This window comes from Ranitomeya imitator, chromosome 6 (assembly GCF_032444005.1).
Source record: "Ranitomeya imitator isolate aRanImi1 chromosome 6, aRanImi1.pri, whole genome shotgun sequence".
Lineage (NCBI taxonomy): Eukaryota > Metazoa > Chordata > Amphibia > Anura > Dendrobatidae > Ranitomeya > Ranitomeya imitator.
This window is the reverse complement of record NC_091287.1, coordinates 126,204,952-126,224,036: the sequence shown is the minus strand read 5'-3', so window position 1 is coordinate 126,224,036 and position 19,085 is coordinate 126,204,952. Positions and strand designations below refer to the sequence as shown.

The 19,085-nt window shown below is 43.7% G+C and overlaps 1 protein-coding gene across 3 annotated transcripts in view; it reads right to left on the bottom strand.

Annotated features, from left to right (window-relative positions):
• Positions 1 to 19,085, bottom strand: part of ATP2C1 (ATPase secretory pathway Ca2+ transporting 1) — a 227,215-nt gene that overhangs the window by 48,115 nt on the left and 160,015 nt on the right. For all 3 annotated transcript variants that reach the window (XM_069730072.1, XM_069730071.1, XM_069730070.1), the window contains 4 exons: positions 11,414 to 11,482; positions 9,463 to 9,538; positions 9,058 to 9,124; positions 7,722 to 7,846 (listed from right to left, as the gene is read on the bottom strand). In XM_069730072.1, the coding sequence (XP_069586173.1) occupies positions 7,722 to 7,846; positions 9,058 to 9,124; positions 9,463 to 9,538; positions 11,414 to 11,482 (337 nt within the window). The remainder of the gene's footprint in view (positions 1 to 7,721; positions 7,847 to 9,057; positions 9,125 to 9,462; positions 9,539 to 11,413; positions 11,483 to 19,085) is intronic.

Sequence of the window (19,085 nt, the reverse complement as noted above, 5' to 3'; positions counted from 1 at the left end):
ATATTGTCCCAGTCTACCAGATTAAGGGCATCTCTAAGCTGGTCAAACTTTGCCTTCCTAAAGTTCAATGTTTTTGTGACTCCCTGACAAGTCCCCCTAGTGAAAGACAGGTGAAACTGCACAATATTGTGGTCGCTATTTCCTAAATGCCCAACCACCTGCAGATTTGTTATTCTGTCAGGTCTATTAGATAGTATTAGATCTAAAAGTGCTGCTTTATATATATGCTTATACATATATATACACACAAGACGCCCCGTTCTGCACCTCAGTGTGAGTCCCAGTGCGGTCGGACCCCATATATCAACTAGTTATCACCTATTCAACCCCTTTTCAGTTCTCCCACCAGATTGGGCATGTACAGTTGCTCCTGCACATAAGTCAAAATACAAAAAGCAGGACAGCACTGGGCGTACAAGGATTCTATTGCAAACAGGACCCTTGTCTAATACTTACTGAAAATCATACAGCTATCTTGGCAACTATACGGTAATGTATGCAGTAGCATTCTTTCACGCCGAATATCAGATTGAGTAGGAGAACTTACAGAGGTTGTCCATTACATTCTATAATTCCCCCACTAATTTAAAGTTAGCATGAAAGTATTTTTGTAATTACCTCTTGTCCTCGCTGCCTGTGAGCGGCGACATGGCTGACCACTCACTTGGCATCACGTGACCCCGCTGGTACATCAGGTACCAGAATGCCTTGCTTCACCCAGGCGTGACCCAGTTGCACGCATGTCTCCTGAGTGACTGGACTGCGGGCAGAGTTTCACTGCACGTCACAGCCCAGGATCCAGCACGCGCTTTCCCTCTCCCCTCTGCTTTCATTAGCCGCAAGTGTGAGCTGGATATCAAAAGGTGGATGGATGGGGTTTATGCATCGCAAGGTTTTGGCCAACAACTTCCTTCCTTCAGTAAGAGCATTGAAAATGGGTCATGGCTGGGTCTTCCAGCATGACAATGACCCTAACACACAGCCAGAGCAACTAAGGAGTGGCTCCTGAGGAAACTTTCCAAGATGCTAGAGTTGCCTAGCCAGTCTCCAGACCTGAAGCCAAGAGAAAATCTTTGGAGGGAGCAGAAACTCAGTGTTGCCCAGTGACAGCCCTGAAACCTGAAAGATCGGTATGGAGGAGTGGGCCAAAATCCCTGCTGCAGTGTGGGCAAACTTGGTCAAGAACTACAGGAAACGTCTGATTTCCGTAATTGCAAACAAAGGTTTCTGTACAAAATATTAAGCTCTGTTTTTCTATTGTATCAAATACTTCTTCAATGCAATGAAATGCAAATTAAATTTCCATATATACTCTAGTAGTAAAAAATGTCTATATTCATTACATGTACAAAACTAAATCACCACAGAACATCGAAACAAGTGAAGGCAAGTTTAGGTTTCGACCCTACCAGGGTCTTTTTCTAACCTCACAGCAATAGAGCGGTAGAGATAACTCGCATGAGTGGAGATGAAGTAATGTCAGCGCCGATAGCGTGAGGCAGCTACACACTAGCCATACCCACGGAGAGCCGCAGCAGGGGCATTACTTAATCAGTGCCAAACACCATGTCCACTATTTTAACTTTTATTAGCTTAAAAGAAAGGGGTCGTCTACTACGGAACAACCCAACTTAATCAATTCTAGAACTAATTAAAATAAAAACACAGTGAATCCTCCCCTTCTGCAGCATCACGGTTACAGCTATGGTGGCACTGTTAGGGCAGAGACAGACTGCCGTATTTCTGGTGCGAGAATCGTACCCTTCTACCCCGTACTGGCTGTCGGCTCTCCTGACCTGAGCCTGACAGCTGCATAGTAATCCATCATACCGTCTTGCTCAGGTCAGGTGAGGTGCCGGCCAGTCCGGCCAGTGCGATGTGATCATCGCATGAGTTACACGGCAGTCTGGCTTAGCCCTTACAGCAATGTCGGCCACTTGCTGTGTCATGTGCACGGTGCAGCCAATGAGCAGCCGCAGCGGTTAATATTTCATCAGAGTGGACATTGGTCCTTACAGAAAATTGATGAGCTGCAGCCGATCAGTGGACGCTCGCTGGCAGGAGCATGCACTTGACAAGTCATGCCACTCTGTGGGAACAGCAGCGCCGACATTGCTGGAATTGGGCAGTTACTGGACGGGAATATACACCGGTTTTATTTTAATTAGGGCCTAAAACAAATTTGCCTGGGGTTGTCAAATCTAGTTAAGACACCCTTATTAAACAGAAAACATGCCGCAATATTAATGTGGGGTATGAAATAGAGTTGGAATAATTGCTACTCAGCTGTTTGGGACGTCTGGGTGACAACCCAAGGACGCTGTGATGGAGGTTTATCCATTTAAAGAAATTAAACATTATAATACTTCAGAATAATCTGCCATTCTTCATGTAAGCCATTACTATTTCTGGCCATTATACCCGGAATATTCAGCAGACGGACTCAGCAGGCTCTCAGGCGGCCTCATTCAGACGTGATTTTTCTTATATGCAAAAAACAATTTGAATTTTTCGGGGCTTCTTATCAATTTTATAAGAATCATGGGTTGAATTCAATGATGCTAGTCTATGGGTTTGCAGTTTTAGAGAAAAAAAATTAATCGGACCGCACTTCACGTGCTGTCCGTTTTTCATGGATTGTTTGATAGGAGAACCTTGAGCTTCAACGGTTTTTTTTTTCATTGAAGACAAACTGATGGCAAAAAACTGACCTAACTCTGAACACTGATACTCAGTCCGCTTTCTGTGTAACAGACAAATCACTGAAGTCTGAGCGAGGCCTTGAGTCGCCATTGATTCTGAGCTAGTGAGAGGAGACTAGGTGCTAGGTCATATCCTTTATAAGGGCGAAGTACAGAGGGATCGATTACTGATCTTAAATGCTTAGCACACAGAGAAAAAGGAGCAGCACCATGGAGGACATTAAATAGCAGAAATGAACTGTGTAGCTGCAAATCCAGCTCTGTTGTGTGGTAAATAGCAGAAATGAACTGTGTAGCTTCGAATCCAGCTCTGTTGTGTAGTAAATAGCAGAAATGAACTGTGTAGCTGCGAATCCAGCTCTGTTGTGTGGTAAAAGACTTAAGAGGCTCAGTAGAAACCTTTCTGTGTCTGCCATTGCCTGGTTTCTCACTTGCATCTCTCCTCTCTCAGAAATGAATAAGTAGTGTGCTAGCTTGACTTGAACAAAGTTGTGCAGCTTTTCCAAAGAGGATGATAAGTTCAGAAGGCAGGGGAAAGGGGAAGAAGTAACTCATAAGTGGAGAAAGAAGCAGATTTCACTTATCAGGTACATTTTCAACTAGACCTTTTTACATGCATACAAAACTTTCTTGTGGAATTACATTTTCTAAAGCAGATAAAGCACAAGAGTAAATGAACCACAGTTCGGGCATGAAACACAAAAACAAGCTCAGCAGCACAATAGCATAATTACAGGGATGTAGAGGACAGAAGCCATTATGGAGGCCATTACATCCAGACTGGTTTACATGAAGTCAATGACATCTGTTCTTATGTGTCATCAAGCCGGTGTTTTCTAACGAGGAGCCAAGGTGCTCACATTTACAGCCCCTGCAGGAAGCTCCTCACTCCAAACACGCTCTACTCTGTGCACCATCGTAACGGCATTTGGCAGGTAGGATTCTCGGACACAATCATACAGTTTTACTTGGATTCCTGCTGCTAACACAGGAGTAATGCTCCAAATACAGTAAGAACGCTCTGCGGGATGTGAACAAGTCTGAATCCTTAACATGTAATGAATGGACTAGTAAAAATCTATATAACAATTCAAAACTGAGAAAGCTATAGAAAAACATTTGTATTCTTGTTCGTTGGATTCTGTAACTTACGGTAGTTTTGAAATGTTTAGCTTTAACTCATGGCAGCCATAGAAATGCATAAAAAAAAAAAATGTAACAACTACTTCTTATAAATATTGTATATACATGTTTAGTAGTGATGAGCGATCATGCTAGAGTAAGGTGTTATCCGAGCATGCTCGTGTCCTGAATATTTTCACCATGTCCGAAAAAATGTTTGAGTCCCAGCGCCTGCATGCCTCGCAGCTGTTTGAGAGCAGCAGCACATGCAGGAATGGCCTGGCTGTAACACAATCCCTGCATGTGTTGCTGCTGTTGAACAGCCGCGAGGCATGCAGGCGCTGGAACTCGAGCATTTTTTTTTTTCTTTCAAGAACGCCGAAAATATTCGGATTAAAACATGAGCGTGCTCAGATAACACCTTATCAGAGCACCCTCGCTCATCACTAATGTTTAGCAATTAGATTATATCAGCAGCTATGAAAAACAAATTTGCTTTTCAATAACAATCATCATTGACTGAGCGCCTGATGAAAGCAGTCTGCAGTGCATGTGGAGATATCCATCTCAGCTAGGAGACCCTATTTATCCCACAGAGGATCCATTTATTTGAATGGGCACGGAAACGTCCCATCTGTCTTTCTTATGTTTGACTGTAACGGAGCTGAAATCAGTTTAAGTTGGATCAATAATTTAATAATTATCTGGCAAAAAAAAAAAAAAAAACTTAGTAGCAACTACAAGATTCAAAAAAAAAAAAAAAAAAAAAAAAAAAAAAACAACAACATTGGAGTCCATGGGAAGTATACAGGTCCTTCTCAAAAAATTAGCATGTAGTGTTAAATTTCATTATTTACCATAATGTAATGATTACAATTAAACTTTCATATATTATAGATTCATTATCCACCAACTGAAATTAAGTGTTTTTTAATAACAAACAAAAAGCGGGTAAGGAAAGAGTGAATCAAACACCCGAAAACTCCGCCCATATGACCCAAAACCAGTCCCGCCAAATTCAGGTGACAGGTTCCCTTTAAGCTCATCCAGAGTGTTGGGTCTTGCGTCTCAACTTTCTCTTCACAATATCCCACAGATTCTCTATGGGATTCAGGTCAGGAGAGTTGGCAGGCCAATTGAGCACAGTAATACCATGGTCAGTAAACCATTTACCAGTGGTTTTGGCACTGTGAGCAGGTGCCAGGTCGTGCTGAAAAATGAAATCTTCATCTCCATAAAGCATTTCAGCCGATGGAAGCATGAAGTGCTCCAAAATCTCCTGATAGCTAGCTGCATTGACCCTGCCCTTGATGAAACACAGTGGACCAACACCAGCAGCTGACATGGCACCCCACACCATCACTGACTGTGGGTACTTGACACTGGACTTCAGGCATTTTGGCATTTCCTTCTCCCCAGTCTTCCTCCAGACTCTGGCACCTTGATTTCCGAATGACATGCAAAATTTGCTTTCATCAGAAAAAAGTACTTGGGACCACTTAGCAACAGTCCAGTGCTGCTTCTCTGTAGCCCAGGTCAGGCGCCTCTGCCGCTGTTTATGGTTCAAAAGTGGCTTTACCTGGGGAATGCGGCACCTGTAGCCCATTTCCTGCACACGCCTGTGCACGGTGGCTCTGGATGTTTCCACACCAGACTCAGTCCACTGCTTCCTCAGGTTCCCCAAGGTCTGGAATCGGTCCTTCTCCACAATCTTCCTCAGGGTCCGGTCTCCTCTTCTCGTTGTACAGCGTTTTCTGCCACATTGTTTCCTTCCAACAGACTTACCATTGAGGTGCCTTGATACAGCACTCTGGGAACAGCCTATTTGTTGAGAAATTTCTTTCTGGGTCTTACCCTCTTGCTTGAGGGTGTCAATGATGGCCTTCTTGACATCTGTCAGGTCGCTAGTCTTACCCATGATGGGGGTTTTGAGTAATGAACCAGGCAGGGAGTTTATAAAAGCCTCAGGTATGGTATCTTTTGCATGTGTTTAGAGTTAATTAGTTGATTCAGAAGATTAGGGTAATAGGTCGTTTAGAGAACCTTTTCTTGATATGCTAATTTATTGAGACAGGTTTTTTGGGTTATCAGGAGTTGTATGCCAAAATCATCAGTATTAAAACAATAAAAGACCTGACAAATTTCAGTTGGTGGATAATGAATCTATAATATATGAAAGTTTAATTGTAATCATTACATTACGGTAAATAATGAAATTTAACACTATATGCTAATTTTTTGAGAAGGACCTGTATAATAGCTGGTCATCTGTTAGGCCATCAGTTATCGGATTGGTTTTTTAAGCACTGCAGAGGCCCAGAGAACTCTGGGGATTTTCAGCAGCAGTTCTGGGGAAGACCGATCCATTTTAGCCATAACAAAACAGAATGCCATATGGGAATCAAAGCGGGCATCAGTTTTTGCTCAGTTTGTAGCAGATCCAGTATTTTTCTTTTTAATACAACTGAACATGTTGGCGCAGCCCCACGGGGTATTTCAGTTTTTAAAATTATCACCTGCTTCATTAAACTCTTCCTGGCAGCAAATCGCCAAAAAAGAAAACAAGACCATCTGTTCAGGCGATTAGTGAGAGGACTAATAGTAGATACGTGATAATTTGTAAGGTGTGAAATACTCCTTTAATCCCGTAAAGGGGATCTCCAAAGCATCCCCCAGTCACAAAATTCAAAAAAATAGCCTGTCCTAGTCTCAACTGACAGAGGAGCTGTATCAAAAGCACACGTGCCAGAGCTGCCTTTTCTGACTGCACACAAAGGACTGACTTTTCCAGCGTTAGCTCAGACTGACTAGCAATATGCTGGCACCGGCCTTGTGTGGAGCCAGGACAGCTCTTGAGCCCACTCTACACACCCCACCTAGGTTCATGAGTGAGATATAAAGGGAAAAGGTTAAACTGGGCTCTCCCTTAGCAGCTGTCTGCAGACGGCCATTAGGAGACCCTTTCAGTGAAAAATGAAGATGCAATTCGAACATCCTCTATAAAGCCACAAGACTGATAAATATCTTCTTGCAATACTTCTGCAATTAAAATGCTTACAAGCATTGCAAAAAAAACATTAAATAGTCATCCATCACATTGTAGCGCTTCACTTTTGTAGAGATCTTCTGAATTTACCATCCTGATCACTTGCTCCTTCACACTTGAAGGGAACATGTGAAGAAAACTGCTGCTAACTTGCAGATATGGGGATCATCTGCAGGTTAGTGTGGCCGAAGCACTGAAAGCCCAGCAGCCGGGAGGAAATTAACTTTATTCCTTCTCGGGCTTTCAGTCAGAGGCGTGGCTTCAGTCAGCGCTCAATAATGACTGACAGCCGCCTCTACAGTGCATCAGTACACGATTGGCAGTCAGTCATAGTGCAGAATGTGGTTGCAGCTGTCACGCAATGCCATTAACCTCAAGATTAACCCCATATCTGCGGGATAATAGTATTTTTTTTTTTCATGACAGGCTCCCTTTAAGTGAATTTTCATTAGGTCTAAGGAGTTACTGAGAACATTTTAAATATCCATGTAAGAACATCACCAATTTACTAAATAAAAGAAAATAGAAAATTGGGCTAACAATGGTATGTTAGAAACAAATCAAGAAAATCATTAAAAACAGTAACTGCAGAATGCAATTAACTATGTAAACTCAACCTAATCTATATCTCTCTCTATATATATAGGACAGTGCCATAGTCCCAAGACACAAAGTGGCCATGGCTTATACTGCTACTAATATGCTAACGGACACCAAACCATAATCTACGAGGCGTTACTAAAGCGTCCGCTCCTTTACAATTAATATTCATGGTCACTGAAGATTCTAGACATTGCATCTACAAAGTCATTATACTGAACATTCGATGGGATTTAATTTGGGATTCATACCGAGGGTTTCCACGATGGGTAGTTTCTTTACAATTGCTCTTTTCTTCACCATTCGCATCACGCCAAGTGCCAGCGTTACCGTTACAACTATAGGAAGACCTTCAGGGATCGCGGCCACTGCCAAGCTGCAAATAAAAAGTGTAATGGGAAGATCCAATCAGTTCTCATGCACTGCTTCAGCATGCTATGGCTTAAAAGCAATGGAGTGGTTGAAAACAATGGCATACACAGTAACTTAAGCAAAGACAATTTATATCGAATGTATAAGCACTCTGAAATAATCTTGTTTCGGTATGTGTAATATATACGTTTTTATTCACAACCCAGAAGATTTCAGGTTGCTTGTACATTTCTACTTCTATCTATCTAGATCACAGGTCTCACACTGCATTGCTCAAGGGCCGCAAACAGGTCATGTTTTCAGGATTTCCTTGTATTGCCCAGGTGATCATTTAACCACCTGCACAGAATGATTCCGGCACCTTGTGCAATGCGAAGGAACTCCTGAAAACGTGCATGGTCTGAGGCCCTCAAGGAATGCAGTTTGAGACCCCTGATCTAGATAATGCTGGAGAAAGGCTTTTGGAAGCCGAAACGTTGCACCACGCCATGTGGGCCCAATAAAGTCCCCAATAAAGTCCACTTATATTTTTGCTAAAACCTGGAGTGCTGCCTTCCATTTTTTTTAGTCCCTGTATATTTGGCAAGTATATGGATTAGTTGCTTGGAGGCTGTGAACCCATTTAATTTTATGTGCTGGTCCATTTTTTTCTATCTATCTATCTATCTATCTATTTATCTATACACACACAATGTGTGTTAATAGAAATACATAACCCAGGTTATTTCAGACTGCTTATACATTTAAAATATAAATATGCACACATACATATACACAATGTGTCTTTTAGGAATGGAGCTTACAGCTGTAGGTATAGATGGTAAAACTACCTGAGATACTAAAAAAAAAGTATATTTTAAAATAACAAAGACATAGTATAATTAATATTACATTTAAATAAACAAACTTTATTTCATAAAAAAAATCGTTTTACCATCTATAGTTACAGATGTAGGCCCCATTCACAATCACATCAAAACCAGGACACTAGACCTGGGTTCTCTCGTGGTTTAGGTGAACATATGATTGTAATCCAGCTTTGAGTTGGATTAAAAACAGTCTGGACAACTTTGCTTGCAAAAAAAAACCAAACAAAAAAAAACTTGATATATATATTTTTTTTAATGTATCCATATTTGGTTCAGACGAACGAGGGAGAGTTGAGGTCTTGTGGCCATAAACACATTTAGAGCACTTCTACAAAACGGGTCTCACCTTACACCAATAGTGAACATATCTAGGATATGCTTCCCTTGTAACCAGCCGACCAGCATGATGATACCTACAGAAACAATGTGCAGAAACAGCAAATCATCAGCTCCATAGAAACGCCAGTAGACTTAGAAAGCAACAGATGCTATAGCAAAGTACAATTCAGAAAATAGTAAGTGAAGAATAAGAGAACCCGACATTACATTAATATGCTCATTTCTTAGGCAGGTTTGATAAAGATTATTTTTTTGAATTCCGTACTCTGAGCATTCTGTATAAGAACATGAATCGCAGCCAAGGACGCAGACCCAAAAATACCTCCCGGCACCCACAAACAAGAGATCAATTACTACCGTGATGGCTACTGGGAATCGCAGTCAAACACTCCGAGCTGGGAGATTTGCTCACCTATGATACCGAAGGAGTATAACGAGAGCTGCTTTCCCAATATATCCATGCTTTTCTGCAGCGGTGTTTTAGGTGCCTAGAAAAAAAAAATAAAACACTTCCAAGTCAGGTTATCACAACAGATTGAAGCAGAAAATCCTTCATGACCGTTGGGTACAGACGGCATTTGTACAATGCCATCTGGTAAAGAAAAGATATAACTTGTGGGTCATCCTAATGTCCCATCTCTAAGGAAAAGGAAGTAGAAGGGAATTAAATAAAATTAAAATGGGGGCATATTGGAGTCAGAAAGATCCCCAGTCAAAAAGAGGAGCACACGTCAGGAGCGTTTGGCGCACGGAGTTGTATTCCAATCATCACACTAGAAATCCAGTCAGGTACCAGAGTGATTTTGTGAGTTGAGAATGCAACAGCTTGCCATGAGCAGGACGCCAGGAGGATAGAAGGTGCTGCAGCGCTCCAAGACCGCCGTCATTCCCCACTCGCTCCAGGACCGCCGTCATTCGCCACTCGCTCCAGGACCGCCGTCAATCGCCACTCGCTCCAGGACCGCTGTCATTCGCCACTCGCTCCAGGACCGCCGTCATTCCCCACTCGCTCAAGGACCGCCGTCATTCGCCACTCGCTCCAGGACCGCTGTCATTCCCCACTCGCTCCCGGAATGCAGTCATTCCCCACTCGCTCCCGGAATGCAGTCATTCGCCACTCGCTCCTGGACAGCCGTCATTCGCCACTCGCTCCAGGACCGCCGTCATTCGCCACTCGCTCCGGGACCGCCGTCATTCGCCACTCGCTCCAGGACCGCCGTCATTCGCCACTCGCTCCAGGACCGCCGTCATTCGCCACTCAGCATCAGAATTATGCCTGGCATGCACAACTACCAGAGGCGAGTTAAACTTCTCTACCCTCACCACAGGTGTTTCTGTTTCGGACATTCTCCACATGTCGTGCCCTCTGTTTTGGTTTATTTTCACAGCTTGCCATGAATTAGACGAGCTGTGCAGTCGCGCCCCACCATGCCCCTGGCACGCACATGTTGGCAGAGCTGGAAGAAGCAGATGTGAAGATGCCAAAAGTCACAAAATATAGGTACAACTCCGAGTTGCACCTACACGTTATGACTTCTCAATGCTTTTGCTCCAGAATTCTGCCGTGGCAGCTTTGATGAATAGGGAAAAAGTGATTGATAATGGAGTGGGCAGGAGTTATTGCAACTATGGAGAGTCCGTCAGCAAAAAACAACAAGTATCGGTGACCAGACTGGTTCCTTACCGTGGCCAAACAGTTCAATGCAGCTTCCCACCTGTTTTCCATCCATCTCTGCCTCCTATGAAGCTAAAGCTGCCAATCAAAGAAAACAGGGTAGAGCTGGATGGAAAATGAGAAGGTGGGAAGGTGCACTAAACAGTCTGGCCAAGCCAAGGGTGCACCGACCGCCTGTGCTTTGTTCGAACAGTCATTTTGTGCTGACAAACTTCAATTACAACCACATCAATACTGCTCACTTCAATCAATTATTACAAGAGATCATATAAAAAGTCCAATCACAAGTATAGAAATACTGAGAGGAGAATATAGCTCCAATTCCCTCTGCGTGACCTATAATATAGACCTGAGCGGGGGAAGAGCGTGCTTGTACCTGCACCCACAACACCCACACACGTACCTTTTATGAATGAAGAGAAATCAGTCCTTGTTATTAGCATGATGTATATAATACAAGACACATGGTGTAATATACATACCTATATACTACACAGTCATAGATATTATTTACACACCATTTATATAATATAGTGATAAAAGTTATACAATGTCTCCATAATGGTTGCTTTATAAACAGCTTGGCGCGCTTAAAAGAAAAAAAGTCCTCATACCACAAAGAGAAAAAAAAAGGCATCTTGACAGTTGCCAAGAACTACCTTCACCCCGGAAGCAGATCACAGCTCACCTCCTCCGCCTGCATCATCTTGAACACCTCCCCAAATTCAGAGTTTTCTCCAGTTCCAATGACGATTCCCTGTAACAATAGAACATAAGCTCTTTACTACAGAAATGGATATTCCAGTATTAATTAAGGCCATTGGGCTACTACATTGAGGACTATATGTGTTAGGAGGTTACTGTACACCGCTCAGTCTTATACAGCGATTCATCCACGTTCTTCCTTCAATGAGTGTGAATAGTAGGGGCCACGATGGTCGTGCCAGTGCTGCAGCCTCTTCATTACTTATATTGCCCTGTATGCCCGATAGTCAATTACTTAGTAGTAGTTACGTTGGGTTTTACAATTGCACATGATTGTTTCCTGGGTTGAGCAGTCAACATGTGACCAGAGAAGAAGCGCATGTACTGCACGTGTGATCAACGCCCGAACAGGGTATATAACACTGCTAGTATGCAGCACACTGCCGTGCCTGCCGAAAAATAGCCCTGGCCCAGAGAACACTTTTAGGCTGTGTGCACACGTTGCGGATTTTGATGCGTTTCCGCAACGTTTTTGGACGCGCGGAATTGCATCAAATCCGCAGTGTTGTACAGTCACAATGACAGTCAATGGGAATTTGAGAATTGCTGTGCACATGCTGCAGAAAAATCTGCGCAGACTTGATGCGTTTTTTTTGTCCAATTCTTTGTGCAGAAATGCAGCGTTTCTGCACACATTGACTATACATTGAATAAGGCAAATCCACACATCAAAAAACGCATGACAATCCGCAAGAAATCCACATTAAATCCGCAAGCATTTTGGCCTGCGATTTCTGCCAAGAGATGCAGATTCTGTGTAGAAAATTCCGCAGGCCAGTCAATCAATCCGCAACGTATGCACATACCCTTATGCAAGTTTGTAATTTACTATGAACACAATTCTATGTCGACGGGAAAAGGGAGGAGCTGTAGTCAGGGCTCCTCCCACCTCCCAGCAGTACAACCCGCCACATCCTCGCCCAGTAATGGGAAAGTCTTCACTGAATACCGATGTAACCCGGGAACTGAGAATTTTAGTAATGGCATGAACTTTGGCAGAAAAAGAAGCAGATTTTTCTGATAAGGTATATTACAAAAGTTTCTTGTTTTCAGGTGTACTATTGATTTAAGAAGTAAAAATTAAAAACAAACGGTTATGCTTTTGTAAGTCTAGAAAGAGCAGGTATTGAAATGAAGATAAAAGTTATACGGAACCTTTTCCTACAGAACTATACATTAATCTGCTCAACTTCTCCTGATTCTGACAACCCGCCTGTATGTTTAATATGGCACGGTCCTCCTAAAGGGAATGTGTAATCAGTTGCTTAAATTAGGTTTTTATATTATGATGTAAATGTATTTAAAAAAAAACACATTTTAATTTTTTCAATACTCTACATCACTTTAAAAAAAAAAAAAAAAAAATCAGATGACTTTCAGCAGCTTAGGATTACAATGAAAGGTTATACACCTCTACACATAGGCGATATAACAAGTTCCATCAATCATTAGGTGATGTTACAGCTGACCTCTACCACCTCTGCTGACAATTGCCTTACCCCAGATTACAGCATGCTCAGATAACACTTGCATACAAATAGGGTCTGAATTAACCTACTGCTCCTAATGTCTGTGCAGGAGTTGAAAATGACAGGAAGTAGAATATTACACCAAGTGGCCAGAGTGAGAATTACAAGCTTTAATATTTAGTTGTGAATCAGGGCTATATTTTTTTCTTATTCTTCATATTTTCTGTAAACACATTCCCTTTAAGTCACGGATTATTCCTCTCGGGTTCACACACAGAAGCTTTAAACATTCTGTTAGTTGCCATACGAAACACACAGCGGTGTTCTTCACTTTGCTTCCAGACTTGAGACCTAACAGCTGAGCCCCAACTGTGCGACCATGGAGGCAGGGTTACATTACATTAGTTTTAAAAGAACAAGGAGAAAGAAAAAGAAAACAATGAAATTAGAAGCATGCGAGATATAAAAGCAAAACGTAATACAAAGTTATTCATATTCTGGCCGGTGAAATGGGAAATATTTTTTTGCCAGCAGTTACATGAGTAACATTCGTTACATAGAGCACAGAACGCAAAAACTACAGCACTAACTGAACAAGAAGATTTACAAGGGGGCACAAGGGGGCATTCTTTGCGTCTGGAGGAGAGAAGGGTTTTCCACCAACATAGAAGAGGATTCTTTACTGTTAGGGCAGTGAGAATCTGGAATTGCTTGCCTGAGGAGGTGGTGATGGCGAACTCAGTCGAGGGGTTCAAGAGAGGCCTGGATGTCTTCCTGGAGCAGAACAATATTGTATCATACAATTATTAGGTTCTGTAGAAGGACGTAGATCTGGGGATTTATTATGATGGAATATAGGCTGAACTGGATGGACAAATGTCTTTTTTCGGCCTTACTAACTATGTTACTATGTTACATATTTTTGTTAAAACAATTAGTCAGGCTATTATAATTATTTCACTAATGTGAGGTCAGAAAGATGTAGAATCCACGCTAATCTGGCTACTGACAAGGGAGATAAAGGGAATTTAAAGCGGGATTCCCATCTCCAAGATCCCCGTCAGTATGGTGCGGCAGTGTGCGCTCGACCGCCGCTCAATTAATTCACTACTGGGGCTTTCTTAGCGCTACACTCGGCTTCTTCAGGCAATCCCATAGATAATGAATGGAACGGCGGTAAATCATCCAACCTGCTGCTTCATTTTGTACAAGGGATGAAACCTTGCTGGGGATAAAAGAAAAAAAAAAATCTTTCATTCCACCGCTTGGCACAGTTCCCGGTGGTAAGACCCCAACGATCTACACGTCACCTCCTATCCTACTGGTAGGCGATATCATGTCTACAACGCCTTAAGGTACCGTCACACATAACGATATCGTTAATGATATCGTTGCTTTTTGTGACGTAGCAACGATATCGTTAAGGAAATCGTTGTGTGTGACAGCGACCAACGATCAGGCCCCTGCTGGGAGATCGTTGGTCACTGGGGAAAGTCCAGAACTTTATTTCGTCGCTGGATCTCCCTGCAGACATCGCTGGATCGGCGTGTGTGACACCGATCCAGCGATGTCTTCACTGGTAACCAGGGTAAACATCGGGTTACTAAGCGCAGGGCTGCGCTTAGTAACCCGATGTTTACCCTGGTTACCAGCGTAAACGTTAAAAAAACAAACACTACATACTTAAGGTACCTTCACACATAACGATATTGTTAACGATATCGTTGGTTTTTGTGACGTAGCAACGATATCGTTAATAAAATCGTTATGTGTGACAGCGACCAACGATCAGGCCCCTGCTGGGAGATCGTTGGTCGCTGAAGAAAGTCCAGAACTTTATTTCGTCGCTGGACTCCCTGCTGACATCGCTGGGTCGGCGTGTGTGACACCGATCTAGCGATGTCTTCACTGGTAACCAGGGTAAACATCGGGTAACTAAGCGCAGGGCCGCGCTTAGTAACCCGATGTTTACCCTGGTTACCATCCTAAAAGTAAAAAAAAAAAAAACAGTACATGCTTACCTACCGCTGTCTGTCCCCGGCGCTGTGCTCTGCACTCCTCCTGTACTGGCTGTGAGCGTCGGTCAGCCGGAAAGCAGAGCGGTGACGTCACCGCTCTGCTTTCCGGCCGCTGTGCTCACACAGACAGTACAGGAGGAGTGCAGAGCACAGCGCTGGAGGACAGAAAGCGTTAGGTAAGTATGTAGTGTTTGTTTTTTTTACTTTTAGGATGGTAACCATGGTAAACATCGGGTTACTAAGCACGGCCCTGCGCTTAGTTACCCGATGTTTACCCTGGTTACCGGCATCGTTGGTCGCTGGAGAGCGGTCTGTGTGACAACTCTCCAGCGACCAAACAGCGACGCGGCAGCGATCCGGAACGTTGTCGGTATCGCTGCAGCGTCGCTTAATGTGAAGGGGCCTTTACCTTCAGCTGTCTGTCCCCGGCGCTCTGCTTCTCTGCACTCCTCCTGCATCCTGTGTCAGCGCCAGCCAGCCGGAAAGCACAGCGGTGACGTCACCGCTCTGCTTTCCGGCTGACCGGCGCCGACAGTGCAGAGGAAAGCAGAGCGCCGGAGGACACACAGCTGAAGGTAGGTATGTAGTGTTTGCTTTTTTAACGTTTACGCTGGTAACCAGGGTAAACATCGGGTTACTAAGCGCGGCCCTGCGCTTAGTAACCCGGTGTTTACCCTGGTTACCGGGGACCTTGGGATCGTTGGTCGCTGGAGAGCTGTCTGTGTGACAGCTCTCCAGCGACCAAACAGCGACGCTGCAGCGATCGACATCGTTGTCGGTATCGCTGCAGCGTCGCTTTAGTGTGACGGTACCTTTAATGGCCTTGCAGACGTTATCAGGTGCTCTGGTAAAGATAGCATTTGACTGGCTTTAGGTACCTTCACACTAAACGATATCGCTAGCGATCCGTGACGTTGCAACGTCCTGGCTAGCGATATCGTTCAGTTTGACACGCAGCAGCGATCAGAATCCTGCTGTGATGTCGTCGGTCGGAGCTTGAAGGCCAGAACTTTATTTGGTCGCTGGCTCTCCCGCTGACATCGCTGAATCGGCGCGTATGACACCGATTCAGCAATAGTTAAATAAATAGGGCAGCACACTGCAGCGCCAAAACATGCAAACTTGAAAAAACGAAATTTGAACTGCATTACTGCACTAGAAATATGAAAAATGAGAGCTTTTAGCGCACAAAAATGGCCAATTTTATGTGTACCTCGTAGCCACGTTAAGGCATCTCTCTTATACGAGGTCCTACGCTTGACCTACCTCACTGAGAATAAACGTCTCCATCTGAATGGGTACATGTAAAAACCTCTTCTTGGACTCAAATTCTCTCTCTATGTGGAGGGGTATTGGACCTACTATAATTAAAACACCTGAAGCTAGGAGGCGGGGAGTGCACGATCAGAAGGCTAGAGAATACATTTCAAAAACCTGACCTGCACATCCAAACATAGACTGAGTGTGAACAGGTGCTGAACCCAGAGTCGCCAACTCGCACATAGTTAAATAAATAGGGCAGCACACTGCTCTCATTTTTCATATTTCTAGTGCAGTAATGCAGTTCAAATTTCGTTTTTTCAAGTTTGCATGTTTTGGCGCTGCAGTGTGCTGCCCTATTTATTTAACTATGTGCGAGTTGGCGACTCTGGGTTCAGCACCTGTTCACACTCAGTCTATGTTTGGATGTGCAGATCAGGTTTTTGAAACCGATTCAGCAATGTCTTCGCTGGTAACCAGGGTAAACATCGGGTTACTAAGCACAGGGCCGCGCTTAGTAACCCGATGTTTACCCTGGTTACCATCCTAAAAGTAAAAAAAACAAACGCTTCATACTTACCTTCCGCTGTCTGTCCTCCGGCGCTGTGCTTTCCTGCACTCACTGTGAGCACAGCGGCCGGAAAGCAGAGCGGCCCTGCGCTTAGTTACCCGATATTTACCCTGGTTACCGGCATCGTTGGTCGCTGGAGAGCGGTCTGTGTGACAGCTCTCCAGCGACAAAACAGCGACGCTGCAGCGATCCGGATCGTTGTCTGGATCGCTGCAGCGTCGTTTAGTGTGAAGGTACCTTAAAACCACAGTATTTGCATGTAGCACACATCCACAGCAAAATCAATGAGATTTCACAAATCTCATCCACACAGCTGATAGTTTGGAAACTGACCGCTGCTGCTGATCTTTAAAGCTGCGACAAGTTAATGGATTGTGCAGATTTCAACTTTTACTCTTTTGCAATGTACAGGTTGAATTCTGCACCATATCTGCAATAAAACCCACATGTGATATTTATATGTGTTGGCACCCTTGGAACTGATCCAGAAAATGAATTATTTCTCCCAGACGATTATGGAATGCAAAAGTGCTACTCCTTTCCTGCTAGGAGAACCAGCTGCAGAAAAACCGCACTAACTGCCTAAACAGGTGTCAAATATCTAACAGAAAATAAATGTGCTTATACTTCGAATATTTGGACATAAGATAGAAATTCTCTTTATTTCTTTTTCTCCCAGAAAATTATTGTAATTATACATGTTTTGCTATACACCTTTATTTCCTTAATGTGTATCAGAACACACAAATGAGGGGGGAAAAATGGCAAATTGGGACTTCATTTCACACAAAATCCCCAAAACGGGCCAGACAAAATTGTTGGCACCTTTCCAAAATTGTGGGGAACAACTTTGTTTCAAGCATGTGATGCTCGTTCAAACTCACTTGTGGCAAGTAACGGGTGTGGGCAATATGAAAGTCTTAAAGGGAAGGTGCCATCAAAAAAAATTTTTTTGCAGAAATTGTAAAAATGTAAAGAATTAATGATTACATGTTCTTAAAAAATATTATCATTTGTTTATAATTTAGTAAAATATGAAAAATAATTTGAAAAGTTTTGGAATTTCCACTTTTAAACACTAGGGGGAGCAGCTGCTGAAATTTCAGAAAAACCTAGTGTACAAATAGCTCACATTACTGCACTGCAGTAATTATGGGCGGAGCCTGCTGACCTGTGTGATGTCTCCTCTCCTTCCCTTCTGGGTGTTTGCTAAGGGATTAGAGAGGATGATATTCAGGGACCCAGTGAGCAGCCATTTTGTTGGTGACTGCAGAGTATGGCTGCCGTCACACTATCAGTATTTGGTCAGTATTTTACCTCAGTATTTGTAAGCCAAAACCAGGAGTGGAACAATTAGAGGAAAAGTATAATAGAAACATATGCACCACTTCTGTATTTATCACCCACTCCTGGTTTTAGCTACAAATACTGAGGTAAAATACTGACCAAATACTGCTAGTGTGACGGCAGCCTTAGGCTACTTTCACACTAGCGTTGTTGGCTGTACGTTGTAATGCGTCGTTCAGGAGAAAAAACACATCCTGCAAAGTTGTCTGCAGGATGCGTTTTTTCCCCATATACTAACATTACCGACATTACATGTAACGTTTGTTTGTGCGTCGAGTCCGCCATTTTCAACCGCACATGCACGGCCGAAACTCCGCCCCATCCTCCCCATACCTTACAATGGGGCAACGGAAGCGTCGTAAGACTGCTTCCGCTGCCCACGTCGGACATTTCTTTCACAGCATGCGTCGGTACGTCGACCCGACGCACTGCAACGGGCCCGTACCGACGCTAGTGTGAAAGCAACCTTATACTGACAAGTAGACAGTCACCGAGGATGGCAAGCAGCAAGGATTCTGGCAGATATGTGATGGAGGGAGCAGGGTGACAGCAGCACAGAGTATTTCAGGATAGCAGTGTGCTGGTCTATGGGGGCCCCCTGTTTGGTGCGCGGAGCAGCCAGGGATTGTACATAGAGCACTGTCTTTTATACACATGGATGGACCGTGACCGTCTGCTCCACAGAAATCCAGGAAACATTTCTGCGGATTGATGGCCTGGTCTGATCCAGACTTTGCATACAGACCCCATTCCCCTCCTCAGATCCTGTCTTCTCCATCCTGTCCTGGCAATGTGTGAAAGCGAGGCGACAGGCGAAGTACGGGGTGATGCTGGGAAGGAAATGTAGCCATATAGTAACGATAAAAATGAGACCCCTCTCTTCAGCTGCCTCACCAGCCCTGACTGCACCTAACTGGAGGTCATGCTGCC